Source organism: Homalodisca vitripennis, chromosome X, assembly GCF_021130785.1.
Source record: "Homalodisca vitripennis isolate AUS2020 chromosome X, UT_GWSS_2.1, whole genome shotgun sequence".
Classification (NCBI taxonomy): Eukaryota; Metazoa; Arthropoda; class Insecta; order Hemiptera; family Cicadellidae; genus Homalodisca; species Homalodisca vitripennis.
Window position 1 is genome coordinate 10,544,021 of NC_060215.1, and position 14,366 is coordinate 10,558,386.

Below are 14,366 nucleotides of genomic sequence, written 5' to 3' on the forward strand. Positions count from 1 at the left end.
ACTTGGGAGGCAGTCAGGGTTAAGCTCCTACAGTCTAGGGAAAGGGTGAGGAGAAAATTCAATAAGGGACGTATTGCTAACCCCTTCCAGGTGGGGGATCTTGTCTTTTGTAAGGCCCATCCGGTCAGTTCGGCCGTGGATAAACGGGCAGCCAAACTTTGCTATCGGTGGACAGGTCATCACCGGATTCTTCGTTTTCTCTCCCCAGTTACTGCTGAGTTGGTTGATCCCGTATCGGGGAGGTTGTGGCGGAAGGCCCACGTTTCTCATCTGAAGGCCTTCCGTGGTGATACCTCTGGTCATGCTCTGGATACTGGTGCGGCTGCGGGGGTGTCCGGGGACTGATCACCCCTGGTTTTTCCTGTGATGTCGTTTTACTCTCTTTCGGTTTTCTTCTTTCTCCAAGGGAGGCGCCTCTCAAAATTTCAGGAGGATCGTGTTTTGTCTGCCTCCTGCTCAGGACTTCGTTTCCTGTTTCCGGGCTCAGTTTGGACAATTTATTTTTTGTGTCTTTTATTTTTCCCACCTCGGCCACTCTTGTCAGTCGGTGGGGGAGTCTCCATCAAGTATTGATTTTCTGCCTGGTTGGACTGATTGGTTGAGGTCAGCTGGTTGACCTTGACTAGTTTACCGACCAGCTGTTCACCGGCACCGGCTACTGTTCGGAGCGGTCAGACACGTTCGGAGAAGCTACTGTGTTTCTGGCTGTTCTCTGCTCGTTCCGTTTCCCCATGGCTGGCTAACTCCACTACTTTGGGCAGGGTCCCCGTGAGTGCCGTCAACGGAATGGTGCGGCGAGTCTGCCCAATGGTAACATCCTGAAACAAACATTGAATGCCCGCGCCCTGCCAGCGCTTCTGTACCGGCATCCAACCGGAGTGTATGTGCTCCTATTCATTTCATCTGGAACAAGGTTGGATCCAAAATGTTTTTTTACTCTTCTTATACCACTTGAGAGGATTGGCTTGTATGGAGCGCTGCCAGATGTTAGATCTGGAGGGCCAGTATATTAGCAAGTATTTATTTAGTTCAGTTACATGAACTGAAGGGGAGGATTTCATCTTTAATTCGGATTCGTGGAGGCAACTAAGCCCCCGCCTCCTTCGAAAATTGGCTTTAAATATTTTTTTTAATTTTCGGCTACAAACTTGAAACCAAATTACTTTTTAAAAATTAGTGGGCCTAGAAATTCTACAACCTTTTCCCTCCCCTCAGTTCATAAACAAATTACCTGTTAAAAATTTTATACTTACTACTGCCGTACCTGATATTATGTTATTTAGTATATTATATTATTTATTTATTATGTTATTGTTTCTATTTATTATGTTATTGTCATTATTGAAATTCTATTTATTGTTGTTATTTAGTTTTTAAGTTACGCGGTGCACCGTGGTGCTGCAGTTAATTGTATTTTGCATGGAAATGTTTGCCACCTACTAATTATATCATGTACTCGAAATCTTGTCTCGCTTTTTGTCTCTTCCCACTAGTGGCATGTGATTGTTTTTTTTTGCTTTGCTCCGAGTTTGGGAGGGGCGCGCTTCCGAGACCTCCTGTCTATTTTCGCTAACTCGGGACAGAAGAAAAATCAGTACAAACCACACCCCTTTCCACTTACCCTTCTACGCCCCATTCCAGCAACTCCTTCCCGAACATCGAAGAGTTAGAAAACTCCAATTCAAACCTCCGCACAAAAAATAAAATACTAAACGATGAAGTAAAAAATATGATGCAATTCAAAGCCTGGAAAATGACTTAAAATTTAAAGAAGAAACCATACTAAAACTACAAGAGGAACTGAAGAAATACGAAGAAAAATATCCACACCCATCTCAACCGACGACTTCCCTCTTTCCTGACAAATCTAATCAAGCCGATTCCCCACACCTTTTACTTCCTTTGTCTAATAGTTTTGAGTCCCTCCTAGCCCTAGAAAAAGATTTCAAAACAGTCAGTTATAAAAAAACCAAAAAACCAAAACCAAACAAAAAACCTGCCATAAAAATCACAAAAACCGGAAATCCTTGCAATCGGCTCTAAACTCTAAATCTAAAATTTACCCAACAAAAATCCCATTCCTTAACGTGTCAGTGGTAGGAGACAGTCATGCCCGTCACCTGGCGCCTCTCATCTCCGAGAGAACATCTCACCGGACCAGAGTCAACGGGGTCTGCAGGCCGGGAGACGGCCTTCTCACTATCTCCTCCACCTCCATCCCACCACCGGACCCACGGGGATGCCTTGTGCTGCTTGTGGGGACAAATGATGTGACTGCAGGAAGACAGACCGACATTTTCCAACACTTCGAGGAAATCATAAAACAGCACGAGCAGACCTCCAGGATTCTGGTAACTCCTTTGCCTCATAGACACGATCTGCCTCCCTCCAGCCAAATTCATGACGCCGTATCCCTTGTAAATCACTACCTAGAAGAGCTGTGTGTTCGCTACAAGGGTGCGGAGCTTGATGACATCAGACACTTAAGACGCAAGCACTTCACACAGCACGGACTTCACCTGAGAACTTCCGGAAAGATTCTGTTTGCTGACGCCATAGTGAGAGGGCTGGCCGGTATGTCTCTACCACGTCGCCCCCCGGCTCCGGCAGCGCCCAGGGTCCGGACTCCACCTCGCGGTCCCGAGCCTGCTGCTGATTGTGAGTCTCCTCCGACCCAAGATTCACCGAGAACACTGCCTCACGAGACCTTTGCAGACGCCGTGAAAACCAACACAGCTGCCTCACCTACACGACAGACTAACTCATTACAGACAAATGACATAAATACTTTTTTAGGGAATCCACTCTTAACCATGACACAAAACTAGCCAACAAAAACAAAACCTCAAAAATTCAAAATCTGAAAAACATATCTGACAAAAAAGTGACAATAATGCATCAAAATGCACAAATGGCCACGAACAAGCGGGATGAGCTAACTCTCATGTGCGAGGAACTCAATCCCGATGTGCTTGTTGTTACCGAACACGGGTTCAACAACAGCAATATCAACCAGTTCCAAATTCAAAATTATCAGTTGGCTAACTCCCACTTCCGGGCCTCCACCAAAGGAGGAGGCACAGCAATCCTCGTAAACAACAATCTATCTTACATTCCTGACATATTCACTGCTTCAACTGACACAGATTTCGAAATTACCGCGGTAAAACTCCAAATGACCCGACTACACCTTACAATCATCGGATTGTATCGAGCTCCCAGTGGAAACGAAACCTCTTTTTTTCCATATTTGAACAACTGTTGTCAAATCTGACTAGAAAAAGTCAGTACTTCATTATTATGGGTGACTTCAACATAGACGTTTTAGACGTAAACAGCCCCATGGTAAAACGGTTTGACGACTTACTCAGGTCGTTTGGTCTTGATTGGTCGGTGAACTCGCCAACGAGAGTCACCCACCATTGACAACGTTGTTACGAACATGACTGACGTAAGGGTGAAAGTGATCAACACCGCAATATCTGATCACTACGGCCAACAGGTTAATATTAGTGATCATGAGCCAAAGTTAAGTTGGATCCAGTTATCAACAAAACAATTAGAGACACCAGGCCCACAAACATAACGCTCCTTAACTATCTGCTTTCGCAAGAAAGTTGGAGTTTTCTAAATTTTAAGGATCCTGTTGATGTACAGTTCAAGAAATTCGAAGAGACTTTCAAATTCCATTTAGACGTGAGCTGTCCCCTTAAAACAGTTAAACAAAAACCGAAGCAACAGAGGTGCCAATGGATTACCAAAGGTATCCTGGTCAAGAAGCACACTACTAATGAAGAGTTCAAAATCTTTTAAAAAAATTACAAACGTATATATAGAAAAGCCATCAAAGCTGCGAAAGCTTACGATGTCAATAAAGCATTGCGCACGTCGAAGAACGTTTCAAAAACTGCCTGGACCATAATCAACAACAAAATTCAAACAAACAAACAAATAGAGCTACAAATTGACAACGAGAAATTCAAAGACCCTTTAAGGGTTGCAGACGCATTTAACAGTTTCTTTGCTTCGGTAGGGGCTGACCAAGGCCTCCGCTCGCCTAGTAGTCAGCCTCTTCTCACCTTAGTGCCGAGCCCAGCAGTCTCCATGGCTCTTGCCCCGGTATCAGAAGAGGAAATTGCCCGGGTTATTAGGAATTTTTCAACGAAAAAATCGAACGACTCCAATCATGTCTCAACGTGGCTTCTGAAACAATGCTCTAAGCACTTGTTGAGGCCACTTGAACACTTGATTAACCTCTCTTTCAACTCAGGGACCTTTCCCTCTTCTCTAAAAACGGCAAAAGTAACGCCAATTTTTAAGAAGGCCGACCCTTTTTCTTTTCAAAATTATCGCCCAATTTCAATCTTACCGGCCTTTAGCAAGATTTTTGAGAAGGCTTTTCTCATGAGAATCGGAGATTTCTTAGAAAGGCAAAACCTACTATCAGCAAACCGATTCGGGTTCCGAAGCGAAAAATCGACCATAGACGCAGTCGCTTGTCTAGTCGAGATGATAGTAGATGAAATAGAAAGTCGAAGTACAACACTAAGTGTTTTCCTTGACTTATCTAAAGCTTTCGACTGTGTTGATCATGACATCTTGCTTCACAAACTAGAGCATTACGGGATACGAGGAGTGCCACACGCCTGGCTCGAATCATATCTTAGTGATAGGCAGCAATTTGTAACAATTTCAGACGTCAAATCGATGGAAAGAGAGCTTCGCTATGGAGTCCCTCAGGGATCCATACTAAGTCCTTTACTCTTTTTGATTTACGCCATCGACGTTGGGTCATCTTTACAACATGGACGAATAGTCCAGTACGCAGATGACACGACTCTCTGCTTTAGCTCCAAGTCGAAAACACAGTTAGAAAAAAACGTTCATAGAACTCAACAACGTAATCCAAAATTTCAATGAGCTAAACTTAAAAACAAACCTGACAAAATCATCTTTTATCCACTTCAGCCTACGACAGGCAGACTCAACTTCCACTCCCACAGTCATGTTGGATGAAAGTGAGGTTGAGGAAGTCTGCACGACCAAATTCCTTGGAATTCACCTCGACCGAGGTCTGACTTGGAATTGTCATGTAGACAATGTCTGTGCCAAACTAGCCTCAGGCGTTTATGTTTTAAAACAACTGTCGAAGTATTGCCCAACTCAGGTACTGATGACGGCATACTTCGGAGTAATCTATCCACACCTTTCCTACGTATTTGTCTTGTGGGGAGGATGCTCAGCCGCTAACATTAAACGAATTTTCACTCTGCAGAAAAGGGCTGTTCGGATAATCGCTAAACTACATAGGAGAGAGTCGTGCAGACCAGCTTTCAAGAATTTAAAAATCTTGACCTTACCTTCCCTCTATATTTTAGAAACTTGTATTTTCTTTAGGTCAAAGTGCGATCATATAAGAGGAAGTGAAATTCACTCCTATGAAACTAGAGGAAGGGAGGACTACCGAACTGGGAGACACAGAACGGTAGTCCATAAACGTTTGCCCTCACAGGTAGGAGTTCATCTGGTCAACAGGCTACCAAATTCAATTAAAAGTGTCCCAATGCTCAAGGCATTCAAAGCTCATCTCAAAAAAATATTGATCGCAGAAGCCTTTTACAACACAGACGAGTTTATGACACACGACTGGGAGAACGCGCTACAAACACACTGACCACCGGATGAGAGTGAAATAATTCGAATGAATGAGAGAGTGAATGAAAACATTGTAAGTTTGAATGGGACCTCGATGTAAGATTGAATGGAAAATTTTAGTTAAAAAAAAAACAAAAACAAAAATCAAGTGACGGTTGCATACATTTAATTGTAAATGTCAATTGCAATAAAATATTTATTATTATTATTATAAATTGCGCTCTCCTATCGTTATCATTCGCAATCATGACACTAGATGGTAACGATGATAACAAAGATCGGTGAATATTAATATTAACTTGAACATTGTGTGGAATGTCAATCCAAAAACAAATTGCGCCCACGTATGGTTATCATTCGCAATCATGACACTGGATGGTAACGATGATAACAAAGATCGGTGAATATTAATATTAACTTAAACATAGTGTGGAATGTCAATCCAAAAACCAATTGCGCCCACGTATGGTTATCATTCGCAATCATGACACTGGATAGTAACGATGATAACAAAGATCGGTGAATATTAATATTAACTTAAACATTGTGTGGAATGTCAATCCAAAAACAACTTGCGCTCTCCTATCGTTATCATTCGCAATCATGATACTAGATGGTAACGATGTTAACAAACATCGGTGAATATTAATATTAACTTGAACATTGTGTGGAATGTCAATCCAAAAACAACTTGCGCCACTTATGGTTATCATTCGCAATCATGACACTAGATGGTAACGATGATAACAAACATCGGTGAATATTAATATTAACTTAAACATTGTGTGGAATGTCAATCCAAAAACAACTTGCGCCACTTATGGTTATCATTCGCAATCATGACACTGGATGGTAACGATGATAACAAACATCGGTGAATATTAATATTAAATTAAACATTGTGTGGAATTTCAAAAAGGATTACCGCAAAGCCATAAGAAACGCCAAGGCACGAGACGTTGAAAACCAACTAAAACAATCCGATAATCTTTCAAAAAGCGCCTGGAATATAATTAACCTAAACACAAAACAACAAAATACTTCAAAATTTTCAATTCCGAAACTTAAAATTAATAATAAAATTATTGATGATCCATTAAAAGTGGCAATTGCGTTTAATGATTTCTTTTCAACTGTTGCTGGAACAGACAGTTCTTTGAATCAGAATATACCCTGCGGAGGGTTATTGACTAGATCGGCCTCGTCCATGTTCCTTCGTCCTGTGAGTGAGGTGGAGGTGGCCCGTATCATGCAGGATCTCAAACCTAAGAGGTCTTGTGACATTAATGGAATGTCTGTGTGGTTATTAAAAAAGTGCTTTAAGCATATTTTGACACCACTCACAAAATTAATCAATGTCTCGTTTGCACAGGGTGTCTTTCCGTCCGTACTGAAGATATCCACTGTGATTCCAGTTTACAAAAAAGATGATCCTTGCACCTCTAGCAACTATCGTCCAATTTCTATCCTCCCAGTTCTTAGCAAAGTTTTTGAAAAAGCTTTCCTCAATCAGCTTGAAAAATTCCATGACCGCTTCGAAATTCTCTGTCCTGAACAGTTCGGGTTTAGGAAAGACAAATCGACCATCGATGCCGTAACTGAACTTATTCATAATGTTGTCGATGGCCTGGAGAGAAGAGAACGTGTTATGTGCATATTTCTCGACCTCTCCGAAGCCTTTGACTGTGTGCATCATGCGACACTGCTGCACCATTTATGGACTAGTGGTATTAGGGGTTTGCCGTACGATTGGCTCTCGTCGTATCTTAAAGATAGAACAATGCGTACGGATTGCGAATGCTCTGTCTAATAGGGTCAAAATGCTCTATGGTGTCCCTCAGGGATCAATATTAGGGCCAGTTCTCTTCCTTATTTATGTCAACAAGTTGAATACATCAATCCAGAATGGAAAGGTGATTCAATATGCTGATGACACGACTCTCTGTATTAAATCGAAATATAAAACTGATCTTGAAGTGAACTCATTTATCGATTTAAATTCATGCATCGAACATTTCTCAAGACTCAATCTGAAAACAAACACCTCAAAATCAAACTCAATAAATTTTTGCCTCCGGCATCGACAAGAACAGGAGTATCGTCCCGCGGTAATGATGGACGATGTTCTCTTGGAAGAGGCCGAATCCGTTAAGTTCCTTGGAATGTACCTTGATCGAGGACTGACATGGGACTTTCACATTGACAGCATCTGCTCCAAGGTTGCTTCTGGCATTTATGTTTTGCGTAACCTTGCAAAATTCTGTTCTATTGATGTATTAAAAACTGCCTACTTTGGCCTGATACATCCATATTTGTCTTACGGTTTGAGATTGTGGGGCAGCTGTTCTAAATACAAATTCGAAAGAGTATTTAGAGCTCAAAAGAAAGCTATCAGAATTATTTACAAATTGAATTTCAGAGAGTCGTGCAAAGATGCCTTCAGAGAGCTTGGATTGTTAACTTTACCCTGTCTCTATATTCTCGACGTCGTTCTATACTGTTGACTTAAATGCGAGTTGATCCAAGGCAGTGACGTCCACCAATACGAGACAAGAGGCAGGGACAACTTTCGGATTGTTTAATAACATAGAACGAGTGTATTTGAACACTTGCCGTCCCAAGTTGGTGTGAAACTGATAAACAAGCTGCCTGAGGGAATAAAACATCTCATTGATTCTAAACTATTAAAATCTCGATTAAAACACCTCCTGGTGTCAAAGGCGTTTTACTCCGTTGAAGAGTTCATGTTGAGTTGCTGGGATGAAAATTATTGAAAACTATTGAAAACAAGAATAAAATTAAACCACCAGTTCTGTTATACAATTAAATAGCAATAACTGCAATGGAACTGTATATTATTATGAATGTACTTGACGCATGCATGCAATGTAATAATTGTTGACGCAATAAAGATTATTATTATTATTCTATTCTATTCTACATAAGGAGTAGTAGAAGCCGACTTATTATCATACTGAACTACGGGGTATGCGTAATATATAGAAGACTCTAACTTCCACAACTAACAATAAACTCCCTCCGGTAGTGACTTACCGTCACTGATGACGTTGATGGATAGAGATCTCTGGGAGGTCCAGTGATCGTGCCTCGGAGGCTTCAACCAGTAAAGCCTCGCGCGCACTACGACGGAACGGACGGAACGGAAGGACACGACAGAATTTTTCAAATATGAATAGTATTGATTGTTATGGAGATGCGCGCACTTGGACGGACGGGACGGAAGAGACGCGTCGGACGTCAGTCAGATTATCTGAGGAAAAGAACTTTTGAACAAATTCTGCGCGTCGGCTCCGTCAGCGACGTCGGGTCCGTCCCGTCCGGTGTTGTAAGCGCACACACCTCAGACGGAACGGAAGGAAATTTTCTCTATTCCAGCTATATCTTCTGAGCCAAAATGGATGTCTCCAAGTTAATTTCTCTTGTTCAAAACTACACCGAGCTGTACAACATGCGTCATCCTGAATATTTTAACGTCAATAGAAGAGAGAATTGTTGGGAAGAAATCGGTGCAATGCTGGGACAAGCAGGTAAGAGCAAATTACTAATGATTTTACTGTAGACACTTGTTGATTGTTAATTCGGCGAACATAACCTCAAATACCGCTACTTTAGACAACGTTTGTTTACGCTTCTTTGTAACGCCTATACAGTACAGTATATAGTTTTATGTTCATTACAAGATTTTGAACATACCACATACCTTTTTTGTGTAGTACAGTACTTCGTGTTAAGTCTGTGAAACCAACTAAATACATGAGACTATAGAACAAGCGCAGCTTTCGTTATAGCATATGCAAGCGTTTTTGCAAGGATTTGATCAAACTTCTGTGTAAGGAACTTGATTATTTGATCCAAGAACATATTGTTACAGTTTGGTAAGTATATCTTTGAAAATAATAGAAAAATTGGTGAAAAAGTATTGTTTCGGAAAAAAATTAAAATGAAAAATTGATTTTGTTTAGGTGAAAAATACATTTCTGTTTTAGCTATAAGAAGGGTTTTCCGGATCGTATGTTTTTTATACATTTTATTATTTTTATATGATGTACATTATCATATTGAATAATCTCAATTTTGTTTATATAATATTCTAAAGTATTTAATAGGCTTATCACTGTTCAAAGATGTTTGTAATAAATAATATTTGCATATTTCTTCTTCTTCTACCTACTTCTCCAAGTTCCAACTTTCTTAGAATTGCCTATTATTTTAGATAAAAAACTATTCCACACATAACAAATAAATATGAAATAATCAAATTCATAAATAGAACTAACCATAAAGTAAGAAGAAGAAAATTCAAAACACTGTAAAATTACGGTTTATTACAAACACATAGTTAATTTATGAATATTTTTATTGAGAAATAAGATTACATGGATAGATTTATTGACATATATATTTCTGTGGATGAGTTTTTGCAGCAGTGGTAGAAATAACTAGAAACAATCATTCCTTTCGTGTTACGTTCACTCAATCAAACACGTTGCTTGCCCACTTGAACTCTTCTTTCTTGCCACGAAACCGATCCAAATTCAGAGCAAAAGTAATCCCTGAACATATTTCTTACTGTGATAGCTTCACTACCAGTCAAACCACCAGTACCTTTCAGTGGAGCTAGTGACACAGCCTGTGAGATTGTATACGCTAAATCCCTTTCTGTCCAATGACTTGAACCTTCCCTTAAGTAGTTGCAAACAACAAGCCGCAAGAACAACAGAAGAAAGATGATCCTGTGACAGGGCTAATCTTCTTTCGAAAATCCTGAAGCTCGGCTCAAGCGGTAGTTAAAGATTTTTTCTCGTGTCTCGCGAATAAGTCCTCATTAAGTTTGTTCGAAGAGGGAAAGCTTCATCACCAATGATGACATAAGGAAGATGCACACCAGTTATTGGAAGTACTTTGGAAGATGGTAAGCGTAAAGTTCCATTTTCCAGTTTCTTCCCCAATTCCGAAGTACTAAAAATACCTCCATCAGAGTTTTTCCCATAGCCGCCAACATCTACGAATATAAACTTTTTATCGGCGTCTACTAATGCCAATAAAACAATGCTGAAGCACTTTTTGTAACAAAAGAAATCAGCCCCGCTGTCATGTGGTGCTTCTATTAACACATGTTTTCCATCTAAAGCGCCGATGGCATTAGGAAAATTCCACTGCTGGTGAAATCCGCTTTCTATCTTTTCCCACACGTCTTGTGTAGGCTCCGGCATAACTAACGGTTGTAAGCATTCCCATAGCACAGCACATGTTGAATGGACTACTTCCCGAAGAGTTGTTAGTCCCATGCGATAAGAATATGCCATTGCACGGTAGGACATCCCAGTAGCAAGGAATCTGAAACAATAATTTGTTGTTTTGTTTTATGTTATAAATTTATAATGTTAAAACATGTTACAGTGTTTGGTAATGTTACAGGTTCAGATAAGGAACGTTGGGTAAAGATACGAGACTGCCATCGCAAAGCACTTCAGCGGCGCAGGACAAAAAGTGGACAGGCAGCCAAGAAAATAAAACCTCCCAGATATGAAAAGGAGCTTGCATTTTTAGTGCCTTATCTTGTTGATGACGACCAGCGTACATCCAACTTCGCTCCCAGCGTAAATTCTACTGAAGACAAAGCTGGTGGCATTGATGAGAACGAAGAGGAAGTGTTAAACGACACAGAAGACAGTTATCCTGCGTCACTGTCTACATCCCCACTGCTTGTGAATACCACAAAATCTGTGCCACTGAACACTTCTTCAACTTTATCACCAGGAAATGTGTCCTAAGCAATGACTTCTTCTTCAAATACGTCTTCCTTAACTAGGAAACCATTGATGTATAAGAAACGGAATAGAAATGGTGGTCAACCGAAGACTGCGGCTACTGTCTTGCAAGAGTATTTGAATAATATATCTGAGCGTCCTAAAACAGTTGAAGTGGCTGACTCTCTTACAACTTTTTTTTTCAATCCATGGAAAAGACAGTTAGGGGCTTTCCTTTAAGAGATCAAATTGAGATGAAAAAGAAAATATTTCAACTAGTCAGTGATAGGGAAATGGATCTTGTGTACAGACCAACTCCTGAACCCGTCGAACAGTCATTTATTACACCACAGTCAAGTTCTTCTGCTGCAACGCCAGAGGAACGTTTACTTGGGTACAACATATTGGACATATCTTTGAACTCATATAACAACACACTTTCATAATAATATAACAACCACTTGGACTCTTTCATTGAGTTATGCATTTTGTTGTTTGTGTCCACTCTATATCATTTTGTTTGTAATAGTTTAAAATAAATAAAACTTTTATGTTTAAAAGGCAATTATTTTATTTATTTCATCTTCTAAGTACCAACATTATAAAATAATGTTTCCCGTTACTATTAGCAGTAATAAAAAAAACGCTGAACTGAAGAAGTAAAAAAGACTTAAAGAAGGTATAACTTAATTGGTAAGGTTCAATTTTTTAAATTATTTATTCAAAAGGGTAATTGGCTTACAAGATTAACTTTCTTATATTAATTTTATCCCCGACCACTGTTCTGTACTGAAATAAATTATTAATTGTGTATTTTATTTGCTATTTCAGAAATGACAGAATATTATTCTGAGAACGTTACTTAAACTTTATTTTCCATATACAGTTGTGTTCACTACATATGAAACCTATTGCATGCAGCAATTCATTGTAGTTATAAATAAATTATTAATTGTGTATTTTATTTGCTATTTCAGAAACGACAGAATATTATTCTGAGAACGTTACTTAAACTTTATTTTTCATATACAGTTGTGTTCACTACATATGAAACCTATTGCATGCAGCAATTCATTGTAGTTATAAATAAATTATTAATTGTGTATTTTATTTGCTATTTCAGAAACGACAGAATATTATTCTGAGAACGTTACTTAAACTTTATTTTTCATATACAGTTGTGTTCACTACATATGAAACCTATTGCATGCAGCAATTCATTGTAGTTATAAATAAATAGTAGTTTTGTTTGAATACACTCATATTGTAGCGTTAAAGGTATTTAATTCAACATTATACAATTTTATAAAATTAAATAATATGTAATTATTAGGTATGTTTGTTCATAATTAGCCAAAGGAAATTAAATAATAACAATGGTAATGCGTGTGAGTGAGTAAATCTGGATAAACTAATATAAAAGCTTACCTCAAACATATTGCTAATCTCTCTTTAGCTTCAACTGGTGCTCTGAACGTATTCATCGTCTTCTATCAAATCTGGGAATAACGTATGAAACTCCCCCAAAGCTAAGCTTTTAGTGTTTATGTTATGTACCCAAAACCCTGCTTTTCTTCGTCTTCTCTCTGCCTCTTCTTCTTCTATTACGAATAATTAATTCTTCATCTAAGCACTGAAGCATCTTTGACAATGTTTCACTACAGACTGAGAACTTGATTACAACACCCAAGACGAATCTGGCGTGGCGCGGCGGTTCCGTCCTAATGCGCGCACCCTATCTTAAAATTTCCAGTCGTCCGTTCTGTCGTTTCCGTCCGTTCCGTCGTAGTGCGCGCGAGGCTTAGGCCCCGGGCACGATACGAGCGGTGAGCGTCGAGCGTCACCAGAGCGGCGAGGGTGGTCACGATACAAGCGGCGTGAGTGTTGCAATATGCCTTCGAGTGAGGACCTAGTACATCTTCTGTTGTTATCGGAAAATTCAATGTTGAAAAGGCGTGTAGTTCGGGGTTGCAAGCGTGGGATAAAACGATGGGGAGTTCATCCAATTAACAGGAGAAGAAGGGCTCATGGAGAGTACCACCATCTCATGAAACAGTTGAAAGAAAAGCCAGAACATTTTTTCCAGTACACTCGGATGAGCGTACCGACGTTTGATTTTATTCTAAATAGACTGAAGAGCAGACTGGAGAAGAAAAGAATCGGTTAATTGAGTATCACTAAGCTTCTTCAAAGCAACAATGTCCTTTTTCTTAAGTTTTGCCGGAGGCTCATGTGGTTCTTGCTCCTCTGCCATCTTGAATACACTGAAAACCGTGGAAAGAAGAATGACTCATCTGAGCGTCGAGCGTCGTACAAAAAGTAATCGGGCAGGGTTTGGCGGTGCCTTCGACGCTAAGCGGCGCCGCTCACTGTCGCTCACCGCTCAAGTCTATCGTGACACACCTCTTTACATTTGCACGGCAACATATGGGGCCCGATTGCAAAGCGTTGGCAGAGCGGTGCGGCTCTGACGCTCGGCGCTCACCGCTCGTATCGTGCCCGGGGCCTTAAGGCGCTTTCGACAAGAACATTCGACTGACTTACCGTCACTGATGACGTTGATGGATAGAGTCCGTCTCTGGGAGGTCCAGTGACCGTGCCTCGGACGTAACAAAAGTTTCAAATTTCTTCACTAAAGTCATAAATGTTTAAGAGACTATTATTGTTGGTAAAAACGTAAATACATTTTATGTTTTAAAGATATTAACGAAAAAAGTTCTTATATATCGCTAAAAATATTATTTTTAAACAAATTTATAATATTGTTATAAAAGTTTTATTGGAACTAAAACATGTTTAAACTACCTATATATTATTAGTAATAGCGTAAATATATTTTTATCATTTAATGTATTAACGACTAAAAGAATTCTCACTTATCCTTTAAATGTATTATTTTTAAATAAATAATACTTTTACGAAAGTTTCAAAACTTTTTCA

The 14,366-nt window shown here is 39.7% G+C and overlaps 1 protein-coding gene across 1 annotated transcript; it reads left to right on the top strand.

The window, feature by feature from the left end:
• Positions 1-9,070: 9,070 nt before the first annotated feature.
• Positions 9,071-11,450, top strand: LOC124369353. The gene is made up of 2 exons (XM_046827331.1): positions 9,071-9,203; positions 11,095-11,450. The coding sequence occupies exons 1-2, from the start codon at positions 9,071-9,073 to the stop codon at positions 11,448-11,450; spliced, it is 489 nt and encodes a 162-aa protein (XP_046683287.1).
• Positions 11,451-14,366: the final 2,916 nt, after the last annotated feature.

Coding starts and splice junctions, on each gene's coding strand:
- LOC124369353 (XM_046827331.1), top strand. CDS start 9,071: ATGGATGTCTCCAAGTTAATTTCTCTTGTTCAAAACTACACCGAGCTG. Junction 9,204..11,094: donor TGCAATGCTGGGACAAGCAG/GTAAGAGCAAAT, acceptor GTAATGTTACAG/GTTCAGATAAGGAACGTTGG.